A 26,404-nucleotide genomic window follows, 5' to 3' on the forward strand; every position below is an offset into this window, starting at 1 on the left:
TGTATGTCGCCATTAATTTTAGCAACTTATCAAAAGTTCAGCTTTCAACTACCCACATCTGAAGGTGTCATAATACCTAACATATATAATGAATATGAACCTATCATATGTAATGTCTGAAAACTTAAACCCTGAATTACTCTAAGATTGCAGGGCAGTCCTTTCACACTTCTAGTCCTAGAAATACTTCTAAAGACAAATTTGACTGATTTTTCCCTTATTACCACCCTCCTCTTCAAACACTTTCATCTGAGCTCTTGGTTTCTTTCATCCACCCAGCTTAGCCTATGCTCTGGAAAAGGTCTGAAACTCATTCACATTGAATTAGCAAAGGACTGATAACAGCTGAATGTGAGGGCCTGGTGTGGGAGTCCTACCCCAGGTTTCTGTGCTCGATTTGCTAATGTAACCTTCCCAAGTCTTTGTTTCCACATGTATACAATGAAGATACTGGAATTGGAATTCATGACTCCTAAAATCCATTCCAGCTCAGGTTATCTCCCTTAAGGATGTTCGCAGCCTTATGCATTATTCATTCCCTCCGTTTATGGAGCACCTGAAACAGCTAATCAAATACTGCAATTTCAATACTTATTCATTAAACAAATCTTCATTGAACACTTACTCTGTGCCAGACACTGTATTGCGTGCTTGCAATATCATAGTTCGTTGAGCTCTACTAGGTGATACAGAAGAACTGAGGAAAAGACTAAGGGAATTAAAGACGAGATCAAAGAGGTGATGCTTAGACTGTCTCTTCAATACAGCAGAAATTTCCCGTATTTGGGCGGGAGTACTCAACACTTTAGTGTTTAGTAAAGGGGGATGGATGGCGTGTACAAAAAGCGATGTAAAAAGGCAGGTTGAGTATTTTCAGCAGCTGGGTAACACAGGACAAGTGTTCCCTGTACTCACCCCAATTATAATCAGGCACGTTTTGCATGACTTGATTAACACGTGCCCCCAGCTAGACCACAAGTTCCACCACTGCGGGAACAGCGTCTGCTTTCGCCCACCACTGTTCTCCCAAAGCCTAGCACGGTGCCCTGTGCTTATTAAGTGTTGAACAATTCATGAAGCGTCCGCCCTTGAGGGTTAAAATGTGCCATTTCCAAAATATCTTGAAGAATGAACCTCTTCCACTAAAAAGGCAGAAAAATCGCGGTGCCTTCCGCAGCCTACTTGAGCTCCTCGGAAAGAAGCGAACTCTAGAGCGCGGCTCTGCCTTCCCACCGTCACCCCTCAGAAACTCCTCAGGGACACAAATCCCATGAAGTCGCCGAGCCCTGCGGAAAGGGAGCTGAAGGCGGGCTACCACCCGCCCGGCGGCCCGGCCTGCGCTTTCCCGGACGCCCGCGCCAGGATTCCAGAGCGCAGTGGCGCCGCTGCCCCCTCAGGCTACGGGGCCCAGAAATGTCATATTTGAACGTTGCTGAGACAACAATAACCTGATTAACTTCCAGACGGCTAGGCAGAGAAGATAAAACAATTCCAGTAAACAAGGAAATCTTCTACACTTGGACTCGGCTCCAGGCCGGTGACAACCGGTACGGAAGCAGGACAACTCACCGCACCGCCCCGGGACCTCTCCTAGGCGTGGAAGTAAAGCGCCCTCCAATGGTTACCGCGACATCACCTCGCGGTTCACCAGGCCATCCCCCTAGCGACGCCCAGCCTCGCGAGAGTAAGAACTGGGTTAAAGGGCTCTACGGAACTGAACTTCCTATACCTGTTGTTCCTACACGGAAAGGCCTGAAGGACCAACCGGAAGTCCTGGTTCAAACGCCACACAGAGAGCATCCTGGGGGCCGGAAGGAGGTGGAAACTCCTGCATCCTACTGGAGTGCCCGCAGACGCGCATGGTAAGAGAGCGCGTAGCTGTTATAGAGGCTTGTTGCTGGAGCGCGTGGCTCGTGCGCGGAAGTCAGAGGTGACCGAAAGCCAGACGTCGCTGTAGAAGCTGACACAGCGAGCTATGGTGGGGAGATCCCGGCGGCGCGGAGCGGCCAAGTGGGCAGCTGTGCGAGCTAAGGCAGGTCGCGACCCAGCGAACGAAAATGATGACAATTTGGAATCTCCTCCCTCACCAGCGGACTCCAGCTACTACCAAGATAAGGTAGATGATTTCCATGAGGCCCGATCTCGGGCTGCCTTGGCTAAGGGGTGGAGCGAAGTGGAGAGTGGGGCCGAGGAGGAGGATGGCGATGAGGAGGAGGTTCTTGCCCTAGATATCGCCGATGAGGACGATGAAGATGAAGAGAGTGCGGGGAATGAGGAGGATGACGATGATGATGGTGGGAGCTCCATGCAGAGTGAGGCTGAGGCCTCGGTGGATCCCAGTTTGTCGTGGGGTCAGAGGAAAAAACTTTACTACGACACGGACTATGGTTCCAAGTCCCGAGGCCGGCAGAGTCAACAAGAAGTAGAGGAAGAGGAAAGAGAGGAGGAAGAGGAGGCACAGCTCATTCAGCGGCGTTTAGCCCAAGCTCTGCAAGAGGACGATTTTGGAGTTACCTGGGTGGAGGCCTTTGCAAAACCAGTACCTCGGGTAAATGAGGTTGAGACACGGGTCGTGAAGGATTTGGCGAAAGTTTCAGTGAGAGAGAAGCTGAAGATGCTGCGAAAGGAATCGCCAGAGCTCTTGGAGCTGATAGATGACCTGAAAGTTAAGTTGACAGAGGTGAAGGATGAGCTGGAGCCATTGCTACAGTTGGTGGAGCAAAAGATCATTCCACCTGGAAAAGGAAGCCAATACCTGAGGACCAAATACAACCTCTATTTGAACTACTGCTCCAACATCAGTTTTTATCTGATCCTGAAAGCTAGGAGAGTCCCTGCACATGGACATCCTGTCATAGAAAGGCTTGTTACCTACCGAAATTTGATCAACAAGCTGTCATTTGTGGATCAGAAGCTGTCCTCTGAGATTCGTCATCTGCTCACACTTAAAGATGATGCCGGAAAGGCAGAACTGAATCTAAAAGCAAAATCCACAAAGGCCAAGCCAAAATCTGTTTCTGCTGTTGCTGCCTCTGCTGTTACAGACCTTTCTGATGATTCTGATTTTGATGAAGCTGCACTGAAATACTATAAAGAAATAGAAGACGGACAAAAATTGAAGAGAAAGAAAGAAGATAGTACTAAAGAACAGGCTCTTGAAGTTCAAAATGCAAAGAGAGCCATTACTTATCAGATTGCTAAAAATAGGGGGCTTACACCTAGGAGAAAGAAGATTGATCGGAATCCCAGAGTGAAACACCGTGAGAAGTTCAGAAGAGCCAAAATTCGCAGAAGAGGCCAGGTTCGTGAAGTTCGTAGAGAAGAGCAACGTTATAGTGGTGAACTATCTGGCATTCGTGCAGGGGTTAAAAAGAGCATTAAGCTTAAATAAAGTTTTTGCTTAGCTTAAGTTTTTTGGCAATAATTTTGGATCAATAAATTTTTATTTTTAACTGGTGACATGATTGTATTAATATTTAATACCTAACTGTAAATTTTTAAAAGTCTGTAAATAGGGAAAATTGTTTGGGTTACTGCTTAATTTATTTGTGTTTTAATTTGGAATCAGATCATACTAAGAACTGCGGGAACAATATGAGGGCGCATGGGAAGAGAGATGGTGATGAAAAAAGTTCTCCAACATTCTGTCAAATAGTAGCCTAGGGAAATTCCACAGCTAGTTGTGGAGCAACAATCAAACTTATAGTACTTTTATAATTTTTCACATAAAGTGAAGAGAATGCACCTTTGGCAGTCATCTTATTTGTAAGACAGGCTATAAGGTAGTTCTGACATTTCATTTACCTAAAGTATAATTCTCGAGCAGCATACTTGTTAATAATGAGTCTACTGTAAACTTATGGATTTTGTACATTTTATTGTGGTACAAGCTTAGGACTGAAGAGGAACTTGGTTAAAAACAGAAAGAGATATGCCTTAATTACATTAAATGTGAATATTTTTTAATAGTCCTTAATGTGGTAAGATAAAAATTCCATTTCCTCTTCTGTACTGGTGGGTGCTCTTTGTACACTTGCTGAAAATCTGGTATGATTACTACTGGGTAAGTGGTAACTAAAGGTGGTAACAAAATTACATTTTTCTTTATAGTTATTCTGGTCTTTACAGTAGGGAAAAGATGAGATGGTGAACTTAAAAATTTTTAGGATGATGCCAGGGAGAAAATGAGAGGACTAGTGAAGGAAAGCACAAAGGACATCTTACCTATGTCACTGTTTATTCATTAAACATTGTGCTAGCTGCTAGAAATGCAGAGATGGTCAGTGGTTAATATTTATTATTAAAACATTTACCACAAGTTTGTGCAGTGGTACTGTTCTCTTCCGTCAGAGATGAGGATGCTGAAATTCCCGGAGGTTAACTTCCTAAAGGACATATGCTTGGGATTTGGACCCAAGCCGGCTTAATTTGAGCCTTCATTCTTTTAACTTCTGGCTTACAACTGCTGCCAGAATAGCGCACATGCCAGATTATTTTCTTATAAATAAAAAAGGAAAGTTAGAAATAAAAGTTTATATTGAGTGCAAAGGTACTTTTGTAGGCATTTTATTTATATCCTTATTCCTCACAACTCTTATGTAGTAAATTCTATTATCCATATTTTAAGGATGAAGAAACTGGCAAAGAGAAGTAACTTTCTCAAGGTCATATAGCTATTAAGTGGTAGAACCAGGATTTCAGCCTAGCCTTTCTGGCTTAAGAGCCATATCCTATACTTTCTTTTCTGATATAGTAAAAAAGTACAGGTTTTGGAGTTAACTTACTAGGTTGATTTTGAGTTATACTTGATCTCTGACTCATTTTCTTCAGCTATATGGTACTATACCTACCTTGGGTATAGGTATATACATATAACAGTGGTTAAGAGCTGTGAGACAATAGAAAATACATATATATTGGTTTCTGGCATAGAACTCCTAAAACCCTTGTAAATTCCTAAGTAGTAGGAGCAGTGGGAACAGCATTTGTTCTAATAAGGTGACTGTAAGTGAGCTCCTGGATGGGGGCCGGTCACCAGAAAGACCAAGCTGTGATTAGAAGCTTGGAATTTTCAGCCCCAGACCCCCGTGCTTCAGAGAGGGGAGAGAGGCTAGAGATGGAGTTAATAATTGGTCATGTCTATGTGAGGAGGCCTCCACAAAATCCCGATATTATGGGGTTTGGGGACCTTACAGGATGGTGAACACATCCTCGTACTGGGAGGGTGATGCACCCTACTCCATGGGGACAGCAGCTCCTGTGCTGGGGATCCTCCCAGTCTTCATCGTATGTACTTCTTTATCTAGCTGTTCATCTATATTTTTCATCATGTTCTTTAGTAAAGTGTAAACATAAGTGTTTCCCTGAGTTCTGTGAGCCACTCTAGCAAATTAGTCAAACCCAAGGTGGGAGTTATGGGAACCTCAGACTTAAAGTCCATCGGTCAGAAGCACAGATAACAACCTGGACTTTGTGATTGGTATCTAAAGTGGAGTAGGGGCAGTCTTTTGGGACCGAGCCCTTAACCTGTGGGATCTGACGCTACCTCCAGGTAGACTTCAGAGTTGGTTAAATTGTAGGACACCCAGCTGGTGTTGCAGAGAATTGCTTGGTGGGGGAAACATGGTGTCAGAAGTGTTGTGAGTGGTACTAGTGTGACAGTAAAGGAGAAACACACAGGTGGAAAACTCAAGTTTTTCTGATTGAAGAGCAGGCTTCACCCAGATTCCTACCCCAGTTTCATCAATTAGTACCTGTGACTAGGGGCAAGTTACTTGATCTCTCTTCCTCAGTTTTTTCATCTGAACTGGGGATAGTAGTAGTAGTACCTACTTCATAGAATTATTATGAGGATAAAGTGAATTAATATATGTAATGCACTTAGAACAATGCCTGTTACACAGCAAACACCTAATTAAGTGTTGGCTTTGGCTTTTTTTTTTTTTTTTTTTTGACACGCTGTGTGGCTTGTGGGATCTTAGCTCCCCAACCAGGGATCGAACCCGGGCCCTCAGCAGTGAAAGCTCGGAGTCCCACCAACCACTGGACCACCAGGAAACTCCCAGTGTTGGCTCTTATCACAGGTTGTGAGCATCCACATCTGACATACAGATGCTCAACACATAGCTAATAGTGTAGTGATTCCTATTCATTGCAGGAACATAGAGAATAAAATATAGTCGTATATGTAAAAATGCTTAAGAAATTAATATTCTAAGTTTGGAACAAGAGGGGAGCACTGGGTAAGTGAGCACATGAAAGGATATAGAAAATCTGGGACAGGACAAAAACAAGGAAATGAAGTTAGAGGTTGAAGGTATTTAATGTTCTACGTCGAATTTCTGCCACGTGTAAAGTTGTGCTAAGGAAAAAAAAATGTTATAAAGGAAGAAAAATCTTCCATCAAGGAAAGTGGAAAAAATTAAGACATATTTCTCCAGATGTATCACATATTCCTTTAGAGACCTCACAACACTATAAATATTAATTCATTCTGTAATAGCTAGGATCTAGATGGTACTATCCTATTTTATAAACATAAAAAGTGGCTTTGCCTGAGGTGAATTAACAGTAAACGAAGTAACAGAGAAACTACTGGATTTAATGTTTACATCTTCCAAATTTTGTATTTACTTAAAAAACATTTAAAGAGCACTGAGATGTGCTGGATACTGTCCTAACACATGAATAATAAATTGTTAACTATTCAGTATGATCATTATCATAGAGACTCACTTTGTGAACTCAGGAGAGTTCACATGGATAAGAGTTCCAATAAAGTAGATTACTGGTGTCAGGCATCAATACAAAGCAACAACCTGTTAGTTTTATGTCAGCATGTTAAGCTATGGGCAGCTATTGAAAATACAAAATATTAAAAATTAAAGTAGAAGAAAATATCAAATTAGTGATGCAGTAACTTACTCTGCCACTAAATCAGCTGACTGGCTTTGGGCTAGTCAATTCTGTAAGCCATAGTTTCTCACCTATATTCTTACTTATGAAGGAGTTAATAAAATAAACATATCCCTTTAATTTTTGTGTGGAAATAAATTTGTCAGACTTTAATAGTCAGAACTTTTGGCAAACTGGGAAATTACTTTTTGTGATTTTTAAATATAAAAACTAGCTTAGGTAATGTGAATAACTGTATTCACATATCTGATACAGAAAATATTTGATATATCTGAGGAGTAGAGTCGCTTATTTTTCCTTGCTGGTTGTATGAAGTAAAAGAATTTTAATACGGTAATATAAGTTAACATTACCAAAATAATTCAGGAAAGGTGAAAATCAGTATAATTTACATCTCAGGGATCACAATGATGAACACGTACCACTTTCTGAATAGTAGATGATCCAAAAACATCATGTAGGATTCAACTACAGTTCCAAATCATTTAAACTGAATATTGCTTCAGGTAATAAGTCAGAGTTTTAAAAATCATTTCAAATATTGATTCTTTTTAAAACATTTGTGGTTTGCCATCACAAGTTTAAATGCAGAAACAGTATAGAAAATTTAACACCACCCACATCAACAAATGTTAAAGTTTTTAAATTTTGCTCAGTGTCATATCAAATTTTTTAATTTGATGTAGTTGTTTTAACTATGTGTTCCAGAAAATGTTTTCTTACATACATATTCTTTCAGCTATTCACTTGGGAAGAAAAACTGATTTTTTTATATTTGCTTCAAAGTGAAGCTCTGAATAATAATAAATATTAAGAATCAACACTTTTTATAACTATAAAACAAAACAAAAAACCTGCAGGAAACTAATAAAAATATTCTCTCTTAAGTGAAACTATATAGGGTAGCAATTAGGAGCTTGACCTCTGGAGCCAAGACAGAGTTTAAATCCCACTTTTACCACTTACTATGTGTCTTTCGTCTATTTACCTCTCTGTTTCTCAATTTCCTCACACTGAATAATATATGATTGTTATAGCCATTTAAATAGTTAAACCATATAACATACATTTAGGACAGCACCTGGCAGGGAGTAAGTGTTTCATGTTAGTTACTATTAATCCATTAAAAAAATAAATAAAAACAAAACTAATTTTCTCCCCTTGAAAGAGTTCATTTTCTCCTTGGTTTTATCATACTGGTTCTTAAACCAGAATGCCTAAGGATCCATTGGTAAGTTTAAAATGCAAATTCTTGTGCCCTACCTCCACAACTTATTATTTAGCTGGCCTGGTGTAGACCCAGGGATCTGTATTTTTAAGAGACACCTCAGAGAATGCTTATCCAGAAGCTCTATAAAACACGTTGGGAAACACTGCTCTGAACACACAGCTTTTTAGGTTCTCTTCGCTTACAACATAGGCATGTGAATGAAATTAATTACAAGAATGAAATATGATGTGGTATTATTTACCATGAGACTACAAAAACTCTAGAGTAGTCCCATGAGAACCTGATGAAAGCAATGGACCTTCCCCTCAGAACAATAACATAGGCCTAATTGTTACGAAGTCCAAGCTTGTACTGCTCATCACACAACAGGCCAATAAATCAAGAGAGGAGTTATTGGGGGGCAAGGAATAGTAACTTTATTTGGAAAGCCAGCAGACTAAGGGTGTCCAGAGAACTATCTTACCCAAGTTAGAATTCGGGCTTTTACACTAAAAAGGGAGGGGGTGTAGTTGGTTGTTACAAACTTCTTGGTGTCAGATTCCTTTGTTTTTGCAACTATCCACATAGATCAGGTCACTAAGTTCCTGTAAACCTGCAACAAGACAAATGTTATTCTCTGTTCTGTAACTTTTTATCTCTATATGAATGGAAAAGTGTCATACCTTTTTTTTTTTTAATTTTTGGCCGCACCCCACAGCATGTGGGATCTTAGTTCCCCAACCAGGGATTGAACCCGCACCCCCTGCACTGGAAAGCAGAGTCTTAACCACTGGACTACAGGGGAAGTCCCAAAAGTGTTATACCTTTAAAGGTCGGAGACTTGAAAATGAGCTATCCTGTATATTTCAGGCTATAGGTAACATTCTAATAGCAAAAGCAATAGAATACAAAGGTAAAATAAAAGAAACAGACCCAATATGGAGTTAGATTTGTTCTTCCCTATGACATAATCACAACATTTTACATACCATGTCATTGGATTCCTGGACTCTCTGAAGCCTGGAATACTCGGACTTCATAGGAGACTTTAGGGGACTGTTCCTTGTACCCTTAAGCATTGCTTTATATGGCATAAATAAATAAATAAATAAATAAATATATATGGACCATCTTAATCATTGGTAGGTAAGGGGATTATTCAAAGTAGAAGACAAAAAAATTTTATTAGCACCTAGAATTTTTTATATTTATTCAGCGAGCTTTTAAACATACTTAAGTTTCTAAGCATATCATGCTTGAACATACACAAAAAGAGAGACTGCAGCCAAATAAATGTTTATTCCTTAAACTTCATATTCAGTCCAAATTTTCTGAATCACTTCTATTCAAGGTCTCTGATGGCCACAGGATCAAAGAATTTTGATAAGATTTTAGGAAGAGGAAAGGAATTGTTAATAAAAAGGTACGTGGGTGGGGGGAGGAGGTAGGGGCATGAGAACTATTAAACGAGTAAATGTGTTGTGCATTGAAAAAGGAGAAACTCAAAGATGTCAACTTTGGGTGTAGACACTCTGGTAGAAGAGACAGACACAGTTGGAGCAATTAACTGCCCTAGTTAGCATGCTATGGGACCTCCAAAGAGGCATGTACCTCTCTACTTAAGGAGGCCAGAGAAGATCTGTTTGAGTGAAATCTTGAGGGAAGAGTGGGTGTGGCAATATAAGGAATGTCAAACATGTTAAAGTTTATCCAAAGCCAACAAGGGTGAAGCAAGCGCAGGAAAATAATATCAGCAAAGTGGAGAGGGGCTAGATCAGGAATGATCTTAAGGAGCTTAGATTGTATACCAGGTATAGGGAAGGCAACCAGGGTTTTCAAGAATCAGTGTGACATAATTAGATCAACCTTCAGAAGATTAAGTTACTCATTCTAGCTGCTGTAGAGCAATGGAGTTAGAATAGATTAAAAATAGAGGCATGAAAAACAGGTAGGAGTCCTTTGCAATAACACAGGCAAGAAAAGATGAAAATTTCAATTAAAGCAAAGAGGACAAATTCAGGGACAGATATGAGAGAAATTTAGAAGAAAATCTGAAAAAAAAGCATGAAAATTGGAACAAAGTGTGGACAAAGTCATAGACGGTCAGCAAAAGCAAACAACGAAGTAGTTTCAGCAATTCTATTAAGATATTAAAACTCTAAATAGACACAAAATATGATAAGCTCCTCTAGGGTAGGCCTCTTGAGTTCTACTCCACAGTATACACAAGGAACACAACTTTGCTGTTAGTAGATCTTCATTAAAAAGATATAATAAAAAAAGATATAATTATCAAACTATTCATCAAAATAGTCCTTCAACATGTTTTATTTTCTATTATAAAGGTAATACATTCATTACAGACTACTTGCAAATGCAGAAAAATAGAAAATTGGAAAAATACATCCATATTTCTACTACCCAAAGAAAAGTGCCATTGTTTGATCTTGATTAAATATATTGCTTAAGGGGACTTCCCTGGTGGCGCAGTGGTTAAGAATCCACCTGCCAGTGCAGGGAACACAGGTTCGATCCCTGGTCCAGAAGATCCCACATGCCACAGAGCAACTAACCCTGGGTGCCACAACTACTGAGCCTGTGCTCTAGAGCCCACGAGCCACAACTACTGAGCCCACACGCCACAACTACTGCAGCCCACGTGCCTAGAGCCCGTGCTCCACAACAAGAGAAGCCACCGCAATTAGAAGCCTACGCACGGCAACGAAGAGTAGCCCCCACTCGTTGTAACCAGAGAAAGCCCACGTGCAGCAATGAAGACCCAACACAGCTAAAAATAAATAAATTAAATAAATAAATTTAAAATATATATAGCTTAAGCTAAATATATTTCTTTAGAGTGCATTGTACTCTTAATAAGAGTATTGCATTAAGAGTAGTGCTCATAAGAGAGGTGGCCAGATGTTAAAAGTAGGAAGACCCTGAACTCACCTTCTCTGACAGACATACAAAAATTTCAACTAATTACAGAGCAGCAACCTATGAGAACAACCTGAAGACTAGCAGGAAAGATTTTCCACAACTAAATACATAAAGAAGGAATCACGAGATGGGTAGGAAGGGTGGAGAGGCAGTACAGTCAGGACCCACACCCCCCGAATCTGGTGACCCACAAACAAGAGGAATATTTTAATCATAGAGGTCCTTCCCCAAAGCGTGAGGAGGCTGAGCATCACATCAAGCTCCCCAGCCTGGTTGTCATGCACCAGGAAGACAAGCCCTCAGCACTTCTGGCTTTGAAAACCAGCATATGTTCAGGAGAGCCAGAGGGCTATAGGAAACAGACTTGACTCTTAAAGGGCACTTGCAAAATCTCACATGTTCCAAGTCCCAGCAGAGAGGTAGTATTCTGAAATAAGCCTGGATCAAACTGGTGATCTTGGAGAGCCTCTTGGTGAGGCAGGAGGCAACTGGGACTCCCCTTGGAAGTGAAGATGTTGGCAGCAGCCATTTTGGGGGAGCTCATTCTACTGTGATAACAGCATTGCTGATAAGTTCCACCCTGGAATCCTCCCTGTAGTTTATTAGCTCCGGGGATCCAGTCCTGTCTCACAGCAGGCCACAGCAGCTACAGCATAAGGCACAGCCTTGCAGCCAACTGGGCCAGGGGTCAGCTCCTCCAACCAGCACACCCACAGTAGTCAGCCCCACCACAAAAGAACAGCACACACAGCCCATATGGGGGGGCACTCCTAGAGCATATAGCTCTGGTGACCAGAGGGTAGCATGCTGATGGGCCCCATACGATTTCTTTTACACAAGGCTACTTCTCTAAGATCAGGAAATGTAGGGAGTTCCTTGGTGATCTAGTGGTTGGGATTCGGAACTTTCACTGCTGTGACCCAGGTTCAATCCCTGGTCAGGGAACTAAGATCCCACAAGCTGCACTGCATGGCCAAAAATAAAATAACAATAAGAATAGGAAGTGTAACCAACCTACCTGACACATAGAAATAAACATAGAGAATTGAGCAAAATGAGGAGACAGAGGCATATGTTCCGAACAAAGAGGCATAACCTCAGAAAAAGAACTAAATGAGGTAGAGATAAGCAATCAACCTGATAAAGGGTTCTAGGTAAGACCATAAGGACGCTCACTGAACTGGGGAGGAGAACGGATGAACACAGTGAGAATTTCAACAAAGAGTTAGAAAACATAAAGAGGAACCAAACAGAGCTGAAGAATAGAGTAACTGAAATTTAAAAATACACTAGAAGGAATCAACAACAGTAGATTAGATGATACACAGAAATGGATCGGTAATCTGGAAGACAGAGTAGTGGAAACTGCCTAAGCTGAACAGAAAAAAGAATTTTAAAAAATGAGGATATTTTAAGAGACCTCTGGGACGACATCAAGCATACTAACATTTCCATTATAGGGATCCCAGAAGGAGAAGAGAAAGAGAAAGGGGCAGAGAACTTATTTGAAGAAATAATAGTTGAAAACTACCCCAACCTGGGTAAGCAAACAGATATTCAGGTCCAGGAAGCACAGAGTCTCAAACAAGATGAACCCAAAGAGGTCCACACAAAGGCACATTAAAATTAAAATGCCAAAAATTAAAGATAAAGAGAGAATCTTAAAAGCAGCAAGAGAAAAGCAACTAGTTACATACAAGGGAACTTCCATAAGGCTATAGCTATAAACTGATTTTTCAACAAAAACTTTGCAAGCCAGAAGGAAAAAAAAAACAAAACTACAACCAAGAATACTCTACCCAGCAAAGTTATCATTCAGACTTGAAAAAGAGATAGAATTTAACAGACAATGAATAGCTAAAAGATTTCAGCACCACTAAACCAGCTTTAAAAGAAACGTTAAAGGGACTTCTCTAAGCCAAAAAGAAAAGTCTACTACTAGAAATATAAAAAATACAGGGAGAGGAAGCAAGATGGCGGAGTAGAAGGACGTACTCTCACTCCCTCTTATGAGAACACCAGAATCACAACTAGCTGCTGGACAATCATCGACAGGAAGACATTGGAACTCACCAAAAAAGATACCCCACATCCAAAGACAAAGGAGAAGCCACAATGAGATGGTAGGAGGGGCACAATCACAGTAAAATCAAATCCCATAACTGCTGGGTGGGTGACTCACAGACTGGAGAACACTTATACCACAGAAGTCCACCCACTGGAGTGAAGGTTCTGAGCCCCACGTCAGGCTTCCCAACCTGGGGGTTCAGCAACGGGAGGAGCAATTCCTAGAGAATCAGACTTTGAAGCCTAATGGGATTTGATTGCAGGACTTCAACAGGACTGGGGGAAACAGAGACTCCACTCTTGGAGGGCACACACAAAGTGGTGTGCGCATCGAGACCCAGTGGAAGGAGTAGTGACACCAGGGGAGACTGAACCAGACCTACCTCCTAGTGTTGGAGGGTCTCCTGCAGACGCGGAGGGTGGCTGTGTCTCACCATGACGACAAGGACACTAGCAGCAGAAGTTCTGGGAAGTACTCCTTGGTGTGAGACCTCCCAGAGTCTGTCATTAGCCCCACCAAAGAGCCCAGGTAGGCTCCAGTGTTGGGTTGCCTCAGGCCAAACAACAAACAGGGAGGGAACCCAGCCCCACCCATCAGCAGTCAAGCGGATTAAAGTTTTACTGAGCTCTGCCCACCAGAGCAACAGTCAGCTCTACCCACCACCAGTTCCTCCCATCAGGAAACTTACACAAGCCTCTTGGATAGCCTCATCCACCAGAGGGCAGAGAGCAGAAGCAAGAAGAACTACAATCCTGCAGCCTGTGGAACAAAAACCACACTCACAGAAAGAGAGACAAGATAAAAACTCAGCGGGCTATGTACCAGATGAAGGAACAAGATAAAACCCCAGAAAACAACTAAATGAAGTGGAGATAGGCAACCTTCCAGAATTCAGAATAATGATAGTGAAGATGATCCAGGACCTAGGAAAAAGAATGGAGGCAAAGACTGAGAAGATGCAAGAAATGTTTAACAAAGACCTAGAAGAATTAAAGAACAAACAAACAGAGATGGGGCTTCCCTGGTGGCGCAGTGGTTGAGAGTCCGCCTGCCGGTTGAGAGTCTGCCTGCCGATGCAGGGGACATGGGTTCGTGCCCCGGTCCGGGAAGATCCCACATGCCGCGGAGCAGCTAGGCCCATGGCCGCTAAGCTTGCGCGTCCGGAGCCTGCGCTCCACAACAGGAGAGGCCACAACAGTGAGAGGTCCGCATACCCCCCCCCCAAAAAAAAACACAGATGAACAATACAATAACTGAAATGAAAACTACACTAGAAGGAATCAATAGCAGAATAACTGTGGCAGAAGAACGGATAAGTGACCTGGAAGACAAAATAGTGGAATTCACTGCTGTGGAACAGAATAAAGAAAAAAGAATGAAAAGAAATGGAGATAGCCTAAGAGACCTCTGGGACAACATTAAGCGCAACAACATTCGCATTATAGGGGTCCCAGAAGAAGAGAGAGAGAAAGGACCAGAGACAATATTTGAAGAGATTATAGTCGAAAATTTCCCTAACATGGGAAAGGAAATAGCCACCCAAGTCCAGGAAGCACAGTGAGTCCTATACAGATAAACCCAAGGAGAAACATGCCAAGACACATAGTAATCAAATTGGCAAAATTAAAGACAGAGAAAAATTACTGAAAGCAGCAAGGGAAAAACGACAAATAACATACAAGGGAACTCCCATAAGGTTAACAGCTGATTTCTCAGCAGTCACTCTACAAGCCAGAAGGGAGTGGCATGATATACTTAAAGTGATGAAAGGGAAGAACCTACAACCAAGATTACCCTACCCGGCAAGGATCTCATTCAGATTCGATGGAGAAATCAAAAGCTTTACAGACAAGCAAAAGCTAACAGAATTCAGCACCAACAAACCAGCTCAATAACAAATGCTAAAGGAACTTCTCTAAGTGGGAAACAAGAGAAGAAAAGGACCTACAAAAACAAACCCAAAACAATTAAGAAAATGGTCATAGGAACATACATATCAATAATGACCTTAAACGTGAATGGATTAAATGCTCCAACCAAAAGACACAGGCTTGCTGAATGGATACAAAAACAAGACCCATATATATGCTGTCTACAAGAGACCCACTTCAGACCTAGGGACACATACAGACTGAAAGTGAGGGGATGGAAAAAGATATTCCATGCAAATGGAAATCAGAAGAAAGCTGGAGTAGCAATACTCGCATCAGATAAAATAGACTTTAAAATAAAGAATGTTACAACAGACAAGGAAGGACACTACGTAATGATCAAGGGATCAATCCAAGAAGAAGATATAGCAGCTATAAACATATATGCACCCAACATAAGTGCACCTCAATACATAAAGCAACTGCTAACAGCTCTAAAAGAGGAAATCGACAGTAACACAATAATAGTGGGGGACTTTAACACCTCACTTACACCAATGGACAGATCATCCAAAATGAAAATAAATAAGGAAACAGTAGCTTTAAATGACACAATAGACCAGATAGATTTAATTGATATTTATAGGACATTCCATCCAAAAACAGCAGATTACACTTTCTTCTCTAGTGTGCAAGGAACATTCTCTGGGATAGATCACATCTTGGGTCACAAATCAAGCCTCAGTAAATTTAAGAAAACTGAAATCATATCAAGCATCTTTTCTGACCACAATGCTTTGAGATTAGAAATAAATTACAAGGAGAAAAACGTAAAAAACACAAAGACATGGAGGCTAAACAATACGTTACTAAATAACCAAGAGATCACTGAAGAAATCAAAGAGGAAATCAAAAACTACCTGGAGACAAATGACAATGAAAACACGACAATCCAAAACCCATGGGATGCAGCAAAAGCAGTTCTAAGAGGGAAGTTTATAGCTATACAAGCCTACTTCAAGAAACAAGAAAAATCTCAAATAAACAATCTAAACTTACACCTAAAGGAACTAGAGAAAGAAGAACAAACAAAAGCCAAAGTTAGCAGAAGGAAAGAAATCATAAAGATTAGAGCAGAAATAAATGAAATAGAAACAAAGAAAACAATAGCAAAGATCAATAAAACTAAAAGCTGGTTCTTTGAGAAGATAAACAAAATTGATAAACTATTAGCCAGACTCATCAAGAAAAAGAGGGAGAGGACTCAAATCAATAAAATTAGAAATGAAAAAGGAGAAGTTACAACAAACACTGCAGAAATACAAAGCATCCTAAGAGACTACTACAAGCAACTCTATGGCAATAAAATGGACAACCTGGAATAAATGGACAAATTCTTAGAAAGGTATAACCTTCCAAGACTGAGCCAGGAAGAAACAGAAAATATGAACAGACCAATCACAAGTAATGAAATTTAAACTGTGATTAAAAGTCTTCCAACAAACAACAGAAGTCCAGGACCAGACGGCTTCACAGGTGAATTCTATCAAACATTTAGAGAAGAGCTAACACCTACCCTTCTCAAACACTTCCAAAAAACTACAGAGGAAGGAACACTCCTAAACTCATTTTATGAGGCCACCATCACCCTGATACCAAAACCAGACAAAGATACTACAAAAAAAGAAAATTACAGACCAATATCACCGATGAATATAGATGCAAAAATCCTCAACAAAATACTAGCAAACAGAATCCAACAACACATTAAAAGGATCATACACCATGATCAAGTGGGATTTATCCCAGGGATGCAAGGATTCTTCAATATATGCAAATCAATCAATGTGATACACCATATTAACAAATTGAAAAATAAAAACCATATGATCATCTCAATAGATGCAGAAAAAGCTTTTGACAAAATTCAACAAGTTTTATGATAAAAACTTTCCAGAAATTGGACATAGAGGGAAGCTACCTCAACATAATAAAGTCCATATACGACAAACCCACAGCAAACATCATTCTCAATGGTGAAAAACTGAAAGCATTTCCTCTAAGATCAGGAACAAGACAAGGATGTCCACTCTCACCACTATTATTTAACATAGTTTTGGAAGTCCTAGCCACGGCAATCAGAGAAGAAAAAGAAATAAAAGGAATACAAATTGGAAAAGAAGAAGTAAAACTGTCACTGTTTGCAGATGACATGATACTATACATAGAGAATCCTAAAAATGCCACCAGAAAACTACTAGAGCTAATCAATGAATTTGGTAAAGTAGCAGGATACAAAATTAATGCACAGAAGTCTCTTGTATTCCTATATACTGATGATGAAAAATCTGAAAGAGAAATTAAGGAAACACTCCCATTTACCACTGCAACAAAAAGAATAAAATACCTAAGAATAAACCTACCTAGGGAGACAAAAGACCTGTATGCAGAAAACTATAAGACACTGATGGAAGAAATTAAAGATGATACCAACAGATGGAGAGATATAACATGTTCTTGGATTGGAAGAATCAATATTGTGAAAATGACTATACTACCCAAAGCAATTTACAGATTCAATGCAATCCCTATCAAATTACCAATGGCATTTTTTACAGAACTAGAACAAAAAATCTTAAAATTTGTATGGAGACACAAAAGACCCCAAATAGCCAAAGCAGTCTTGAGGGAAAAAAACGGAGCAGGAGGAATCAGACTCCCTGACTTCAGACTATACTACAAAGCTACAGTAATCAAGACAATGTGGTACTGGTATAAAAACAGAAACATAGATCAATGGAACAAGATAGAGAGCCCAGAGATAAACTCACACACCTATGGTCAACTAATCTATGACAAAGGAGGCAAGGATATACAATGGAGAAAAGACACTCTCTTCAATAAGTGGTGCTGGGAAAACTGGACAGCTACATGTAAAAGAATGAAGTTAGAACACTCCCTAACACCATACACAAAAATAAACTCAAAATGGATTTGAGACCTAAATTTAAGACCAGACACTATAAAACTCTTAGAGGTAAACATAGGAAGAACATTCTTTGACATAAATCACAGCAAGATCTTTTTTGATCCACCTCCTAGAGTAAAGGAAATAAAAACAAAAATAATTAAGAAAATAAAAAAATGGGACCTAATGAAACTTAAAAGCTTTTGCACAGCAAAGGAAACCATAAACGAGATGAAAAGACATCCCTCAGAATGGGAGAAAATGTTTGCAAACAAATCAACGGACAAAGGATTAATCTCCAAAATATATAAACAGCTCATGCAGCCCAATATTAAAGAAACAAACAACCCAATCCAAAAATGGGCAGAAGACCTAAATAGACATTTCTCCAAAGAAGACATACAGATGGCCAAGAAGCACATGGAAAGCTGCTCAACATCACTAATTATTAGAGAAATGGGAATCAAAACTACAATGAGGTATCACCTCACACCAGTTAGAATGGGTATCATCTGAATATCTACAAACAACAAATGCTGGAGAGGGTGTGGAGAAAAGGGAACACTCTTGCACTATTGGTGGGAATGTAAATTGATACAGCCACTATGGAGAACAGTATGGAGGTTCCTTAAAAAACTAAAAATAGAATTACCATCTGATCCAGCAATCCCACTACTGGGCATATACCCAGAGAAAACCATAATTCAAAAAGACACATGCACCCCAATGTTCACTGCAGCACTATTTACAATAGCCAGGACATGGAAGCAACCTAAATGCCCATCGACAGACAAATGGATAAAGAAGTTGTGGTACATATATACAATGGAATATTACTCCGCCATAAAAAGGAACAAAATTGGGTCATTTGTTGAGACATGGATGGATCTAGAGACTGTCGCACAGACTGAAATAAGTCAGAAAGAGAAAAACAAATATCGTATATAACGCATGTATGTGGAACCTAGAAAAATGGTACAGATGAACCGGTTTGCAGGGCAGAAGTTGAGACACAAATCTAGAGAACGAACGTATGGACACCAAGGGGAGAAAGCCGCGGGGGGTGGGGATGGTGGTGTGATGAATTGGGAGATTGGGATTGACATGTATACACTGATGTGTATAAAATGGATGACTAATAAGAACCTGCTGTGTAAAAAAATAATTAAGATAAAATTCAAAAAAATAAAATAAAATATAAATAAATATTATGAAAGAAAATATCTCACACACATAGACTGAAAGTATGTGAATGGAAAAGGTATTCCATTCAAGTGGAAACGAAAAGAAAGTTGGGGTAGCAATACTTATATCAGACAAAATAGACTTTAAAATGAAGACTGTAACAAGAGACAAAGAAGGACATTTAGTATGATAAAGGAATCAATCCAACAAGAAGATGTAACAATTGTAAATATGTATGCATGTATGCACCCAACATAGGAGCACCTAGATACATATAATGCAAATATCAACAGAGTGAAAATTTGACAGTAATATAATAATCGTTGGGGAGTTTAACACCCCACTTACATCAATGGACAGATCCTCCACACAGAAAATCAATAAGGAAATACTGGCCTTAAATGACACGTTAGACCAGATGAACTTAATAGCTATTTATAGAACATTCCATACAAAAACAGCAGAATACACACTTTTCAAGTGCACATGTAACATTCTCCAGGATAGATCACGTGCTAAGCCACAAAATAAGTTTCAATAAATTTAAGACAACTGAAATCTGAAAAAGAATATCATCCCTTCCCAAGTGGTATCTTTTCTCTGATCACAGTTCTAAGAAGCTTAGGCTAAAAGTACACCATGACATTGATATTTTAAAAGTTTGTAATATATTCTAAGTGTCCATCCTTAAGATCCCCTAAGGGTTTCAAAAACCCAAACATGAGGGCTTCCCTGGTGGCGCAGTGGTTGACAGTCCGCCGGTGCAGGCGACATGGGTTCGTGCCCCGGTCCGGGAGGATCCCACGTGCCCCGGAGCGGCAGGGCCCGTGTGCCATGGCCGCCGAGCCTGCGCGTCCGGAGCCTGTGCTCCGCAACGGGAGAGGCCGCAACAGTGAGAGGCCGCAACTGTTAGAGGCCTGCGTACCGCAAAAAAAAAAAAAAAAAAAAAAAAAACAAACATGAAAAACTAAAAACAAAATGCAAATAAAGTTGAAAAACACCTCTTGCTTTATTTTACAGGAAAATTAATAGTATTTGATTCTTACAGCGGTTTGGATTTCGTCCCTTTAAAACAGTATAGGCAGATGCTCTGCATTTTCATAAAGGAGCAGCATGGTTAGGCTTGTTTTTTGAATCTTAGCATCCCTAAATGTATGTAGCAGTTGAATCAGCCCTTTATGTCACTAAAGGTTATGTAGAGCTGTGATTATAATATTGATCCAAAAGCTAAAAGCATAAGAAACTAGGAACTTGGAGTATCATCCACCTTTAAAGAAAATGCCCATAAATAGCCTTGCCTGTAAATGTTAAAGGACTCATATTTCAGTTGATTTTCTATATTCATTGCACTGCCACTTAATGACATAAAGCATAAACAGAACTGTTTTAAAAGTAAAGAGGCACAAAAACCCCAGTATACTGCAAGATTCCACAGCATGTCAATGTTTCTAATACCTGTAGGTAACCTGGATAACTAGAAAGGAGAAATCTGGCGATTTAAACTAGACAACATTTTATACTTTGTTAACTTGGTGACTCCCTTGGCTTTTACTGCCCTTCCTCAAGAGTGATTTGTGTGGAGTCTGTTTTCTTTTCTTCTACCTACAATGGAATAAGTGTATATTCTTGTTAAATTCTTTACTGAAAAATTTCAAAACACCTGTGTGAAGGAACCTGACAAGAATACAATGATGCTTGGAAATTTCTGCATGTCAAAACAAGGTAAAAGGCCAGTTAAGGAATCACTTTGCTATCCTGCAGAAATTAACACATTGTAAATCAACTATACTTCAGTTTAAAAAAAAAAAAAAGATCCAGTTAAGGTTGGGTATTAAAATCATATATCTGTAATGTTTTAGTTTTTCTCTTCAAGGTAATATACAGCTTGTAATTCCTAAAAGGCAAGTATGTTTTTTTATCAAGACTCTCGCCCTTACAGAGACTGAAAAGACCCAACAAAATTCAAAAATGCTAAAGATATGATGAAAGAGCTCCCCCCAGCAATTCTGTTTTTATTACTGTAAGTTATATGTTGTTTTACTAAAATGATAATACATAGCTAATAATAATTATTTTCCCCTATTCCAGAACAGGAATCCAGGCTCAGAGAACAAATAACTTACTCAAGTAGGCTGTAGCACTGGAATCAACAGGTCATGGAAATGCCAGAAACTGAAAAACTACTAAGAAATTTTCTGACTCCTTGAAGTTAGCTTCTTGTGAACACCTCCTTTTAAAATATGTTTTGTTTAAAAGACTTGGTGAAAGATAGTATTAGACGTGTCACAGTAATTTCTTGTAATTTCAAGAGTTATTTTCAGAGGATAACAACAATAAAAAGGTTTACTTTTCCTTTCAGAGAAGCATAACTTCCTCTACAGAGGGAAAGACAGACCAGAGAAAGAAGGAAAAGCAGGTGTTCAAAATGTTACACAACAGTGATTTTTAATTATGAGTCAACATGGATTCCATGCCAGCATTTTGCAACCCGAACACAAAGCTAATCACCTAGGAAATACGAGGGCACGTTCATAGAATCTAGAGTTAAGGAATAACGATAGTAACTGGAAATTGTCTCTATTATAGAAGGAAATGTTTATGGGAATTACTGGATCAGTAATCGTCGATTCAAATATTCAAAATAAAGCAACAGTGGCCAATTACTAGTGAGACACAGGCACTATGAAAGTGAAAACTGTCGCCCTGTAACAGACGCCTGTCATATAAATTCTAAGCTGTTTGGTTTAAAACGTATTCATGCGCACGCGGAACCCCGGAAAACCAGGGAGTTAAAGTCAGAGCAAATACAAGATTTCTATACAGGGCACATGACAGAGAACAAAAGAGGTGGGGGAAGGAAGACACCCACCTCTGGTGTCTCACATAAAAAGCTCATAAATCAAAACCGTGAATGAACGGTTATAGTGTATGCAAGGCATAGGGTACAGTTTAATACGGGAGGGGTGGGGGGAGCAGGTTCCTTTTTAAAATTAGCTTTCGCCTCTTCAACCCAGATCTTTGTGCCTCTGTGCTACCGATGAAGCTGGGCGGTTGCACAGAAAAGCGCCGCTAGATATTTGGCCAGGTCTCCCACCGTTCAAGCACCGGGGGGTAAACACACCTGACCGCTTAGGAGGGCCGTGCCGGGGGCCGGTAAGGACCAGGCACTGGGCACCGTACCCTCCCCCAGGGTCGGGAGTGAGCTCAGCGCCGCCGGAGCCGAGCGGAATGTGGGAAGTGGGAACAGGAGGAGGCCGCCCGCTAGGGGAGCCGCGCCGCAGGCTGGGGGCCGGGGCGGGAGGGGCAGGCGGGAGGAGGCGGCCGGTAGGGAGACCGCGCCGTCGGGCGGGGCCGTCCCTTCAGCTGGCTCGGACCCCGGCGGGGCGGGCAGTAGACGGAACGGCAGAGCCCAGACGCCGGCCCGTAGCCAAGGAGAAAGGTGGCGGTGGCGCGGACGGGACGGGGCGGCGGCTCCCCGCCGTGACCCTCTGCTCCCCTGCCCAGGCCCGGGTGCGAGTCGGAGGCGGCGGCGAAGGAAGGAACGAGCATGGCTGAGACCTCGCCGCCACCCACTGCCGGCGCGGAAAGTTGCAGCGATGAACCGGCGACGGGCGGGAAGCAGCGGCTGGAGGAGCCGCGCCGCGCTCCAGCCGGGGGCGCGGACCGAGAGGACGAGGCGGGGCCGCCGCTGGCCTCCCCCGCGGGGCAGTCGGAGCCCGGCTCGCCGGTGGCTGCCCCCTTCTTCCTGCTCTACCCGGGCGATGGAGGCGCCGGCTTCGTAGCGCGCCCGCCGCCGCAGCAACAGCGCGCCTGGAGGACCCCGCCGTCGCCGGGCTCCCCGCTGCCCTTCCTGCTGCTGAACTACCCGAGCGGCGGCGGCGGCGGCGGCAAACACCGTGAGTAGCGGCCGGGAAGGGGGATGCCGGTGGGGAAGGGGGGCCTCGGCCGGGAAGGGCCAGTCCTGCTCCGCAGAGCTCCGCCTCCTGCTGGCTCCCCGAAGCTGAGCAGGGCCCCGAGCCAACGGGGAGACTGGGCGCTGGGGGCGGCTCTCGGGAAGCTCCCATCCGGGGGCGCAGGGGGGCGGCCGCGGTCCGGGCGCCGGACTGTTTACCTCCTAGTCTCCCAAGGCCGCAGGCTCCCGCCCGGCCTCCTCTCCCCTCCCGGGCCGGGCGCTCGTCCTCGCCAGCCTCCCACGTGCTCGCCGGGTCCCAGCCCCGGGTCTCCGGTGGGAGCCCTCCCTGAAGGAATGGAGGAGGGGGCGGTGTCCGGAGACCCGGCAGCCCAGCTGTCCCGCCTTCTGCGGGCTCCCAGCGCCGCTGCGGTCGATAGGTGTGGCTGCTGCGCCGCCGCCGCCCGCGTGGCCTCGGTTGGACCACTAAATTTTTTACTAGCGTTCACTCCACACCCGTAAATATCACATATCCGTCCCCCACAATGGGAAGAGAAATCAGGAACTGTGCGCGAGATGACGAGAAGGGAAAGTGTGGCTTTAGGAGGGCACTTCCCAGGATAATATCGTTTGATAGGAAGAGGCCTCCACCTTTTAAAAGCACTATCACCGGAGTCCTCTAAATGCAGCGCACCGCACTTTGTGCTGTATCAGTCAACAAAGGTCTAGTGCAACCTGCTGTGAGCGGGGCCCTAGAGTAGGCAATGTGTATAAAAAACTTGAAGAATATTAAATCTGGTTTAAAAAGACAAGATCTTAGAGTATGAAAATGTGACTGAAGATACAAGGCATGATATAAATGCCTAATACTTTGCTGTATGAGTTCTGAAAAGGGAAATTTGCCTAAGGTGAAGAGGGAATCAATCGGTCAATCTGTCTCTGTCTGTCTCTCTCTGAGACACAGCTAGAGGTTTCTTGTTTAGCACGAAAGCAAACCTTTTAACTGTTCTGCACTGCCAAGAAACCCTGACTTTGCCTTTTCTGCCCCTGATCCGTCCCCTAGAAAAAGGTTAACATTAGTTGAATACTTTCTATGTGCATGTGCTGTGATTATCATAGTTAATCGTCACGTCTCTGTAAGCCAGATATGCCACTTTTTCAGGTGAGGAAGCTGAGGATCAATGTGATTAAGTGATTTGTCCTAAGTAACAGTGTGAGAGAAAGAATGAAGTTGACCCAGATTCTTTGCCTACCGAGCCCATGTTCTTTAAGTGAATAGCAGACGTCCAAAACTGTGATTGGATGGTTCCTCCCTAGATTAGGGTCCATTGGATTCAGCTGGAGGTAATCCTTTGTTAGCTTCTCTTTATTACTTACCTAGAATGGGGGCCAACACTGACCATAGACCTAGAGTCTTAGTAAAGTCATAGTTTGTTGCAGTAATCCACTAATTTCCAAAAGAGAGTGTCTAATAATGTCAGAAATGAGTCTTTTGATAAGCAGAGGAGGTAAAGATAAGAATATTCGCAACACTGCTTTTCATTTTCTAAGGCATCTGCTTTCTACTTTGTTCTTTAAGCACAGCCTCTCTTTTTCTTCCTAAGAATTTCTATTTTTGTGTAATCTGCTTATTAACCAGTCATTATAGGATGAAGAAGACCCTCCTCTCACTTCTTCATAACTCTGTGTAACAGTTGTGGTAGAAGTTGTGATATAGAAAATTTTTTCAACTGTTGGCAAGTATCAGTTATGGGAATTATCTGAATTTCAGGTGATTTATTTGATTCCTTCTTCATATTAAGGGTTGACTTTATTTATTTTTAAGTATTGTCCGAAAATTGGGGCCTTAGCATGATCAAGATCAGCAACGGAGAACTTAAAGCTAAAGTTTCGTAACTGTGATCCCTTGGTCCTTACCTTACAACAGTAGCAGATATATGGCATGATTTGTTAGCATATAAAGTTCTAATAGTTCGTCCTGGTCTTTAATTTCTGAAATAGTTTATTGGTGTGTAAGTACTCAGAAAATTTACTGGGAAAATACATGTGTCCCACTTGCACTGTTTTTAAAGACCAGTCACTGAGGACAGTTCATATTGTCAAAGATCACTGATACTTATTTTATTCAACTATAAAACTGACTTAAAGTAGTTTCTGTTTTGTACTGTTTTTATTTTTACCTGTTATTTTTATATGTACTTTAGAACACACATATTTGCAAAAAGGAATTCTCTGGATATTAATAAAAATACTTCCTTGTTGCTGCTCTGTAGAGTCAGTGCAATATTGCTTTATATGATGTACCTGGATATCAGAACTCGGGTTGTCCTGATGACTCATTTGAGCAACCTGAGACCAGCAGTTTTTCAAAGACTTCTCATTTCAGTTAGCAGGGCAGTACTTAGACTCAGCCTCAACAGCTAATGAACATTTGCCTCCTCAACACTGAATTTTTAACTCTCGCTGATGTACTTGCCAAAAGTGTATAATATATAATCATTTTGATAGACTGTTTATTAAGGCATTATTATCTCTTCATTTTAGAAGTCTTGACTGTACTCAGAGATTTTAAAATTAACCTTTACATTTGAGTTTAGAAGATTTGTTATAAACGACACCGATGAAGAACAGCAAAAATGTGTGCAGAGGAGGTAGCCTAAACCTTTCAGGGTTCATGACATGTAAGGTTTCAGTGTAAAATCTTGCAGGATATAATGTCCATGAAACATGCAGCGAGCTTAAATGCAATATGAAAGGTTTCTGATGTGCCTTGTTGGATTATGTCACTCTCTGACTCTGAGTGCTGGTAATCTGCTAAATTTTTATGCTCCTAGCTTTTAAATCTCAAATTTCTACCATGCCTTTTTTTTTTTAAGTAAAAATCACAAGTAGCACATGGATCTGTTCTCACTATTTAAATGTTTTATAATGCAAAAGTACATTGAGCACAAAGTGACTTTCCTCTTTGTGGGCCCCCAAACCCTCCTCTCCCCCACCCCCCATCACCACCACAATTTATTATCAGAGACTACCACTTTTGAGTTTGGTGAGTTTTCTTCCAGAACTTTTGCATGCATTCACAGAGATGTATGTGTTCGTATTTCGTGGGGCCATTTCCCCCTTGGTGTATGACCGTCCATTCCAATTTCTCATCAACTCTATAAGAAGGAGCTACTTGCATGCCATGGTCCAATACTTTTGAAACCAGGTCCCCCTAAAACTGAGTTCTTCTGCCAAGTTTATGATTAACCTCTCTATTCAAAACTCTATTTCCGGGCTTCCCTGGTGGTGCAGTGGTTAAGAATTTGCCTGCCAATGCAAGGGACACGGGATCAAGCCCTGGCCCGGGAAGATCCCA

The 26,404-nt window shown here is 41.5% G+C and overlaps 3 protein-coding genes across 8 annotated transcripts in view; 2 read left to right on the forward strand and 1 right to left on the reverse strand.

The window, feature by feature from the left end:
* The window catches only part of JCHAIN (joining chain of multimeric IgA and IgM), a 35,024-nt gene extending 33,477 nt beyond the window's left edge, over nt 1-1,547 (reverse strand). The window contains exon 1 of the mRNA XM_082838083.1: nt 916-1,547. Within this exon, the coding sequence (XP_082694209.1) occupies nt 916-943 (28 nt within the window). The 5' untranslated portion in view covers nt 944-1,547. The remainder of the gene's footprint in view (nt 1-915) is intronic.
* Nucleotides 1,548-1,854: 307 nt separating this feature from the next.
* Nucleotides 1,855-3,459, forward strand: UTP3 (UTP3 small subunit processome component). Its single transcript, XM_082837703.1, has one exon. It carries the CDS (start codon nt 1,976-1,978, stop codon nt 3,389-3,391), a length of 1,416 nt encoding a protein of 471 aa, XP_082693829.1. The 5' UTR covers nt 1,855-1,975; the 3' UTR covers nt 3,392-3,459.
* A 19,104-nt stretch (nt 3,460-22,563) lies between these two features.
* RUFY3 (RUN and FYVE domain containing 3) overlaps nt 22,564-26,404 on the forward strand; it is an 84,103-nt gene continuing 80,262 nt past the window's right edge. For all 6 annotated transcript variants that reach the window (XR_014326174.1, XM_082838381.1, XM_082838382.1 and 3 more), the window contains exon 1: nt 22,564-23,053. Coding sequence is in view for 5 of the 6 variants with exons in the window: in XM_082838381.1 (XP_082694507.1) it covers nt 22,705-23,053 (349 nt within the window). In the remaining variant the exon portion in view is untranslated. The remainder of the gene's footprint in view (nt 23,054-26,404) is intronic.

Source organism: Leucopleurus acutus (assembly GCF_964270905.1).
Source record: "Leucopleurus acutus genome assembly, chromosome: 4".
Classification (NCBI taxonomy): domain Eukaryota; kingdom Metazoa; phylum Chordata; class Mammalia; order Artiodactyla; family Delphinidae; genus Leucopleurus; species Leucopleurus acutus.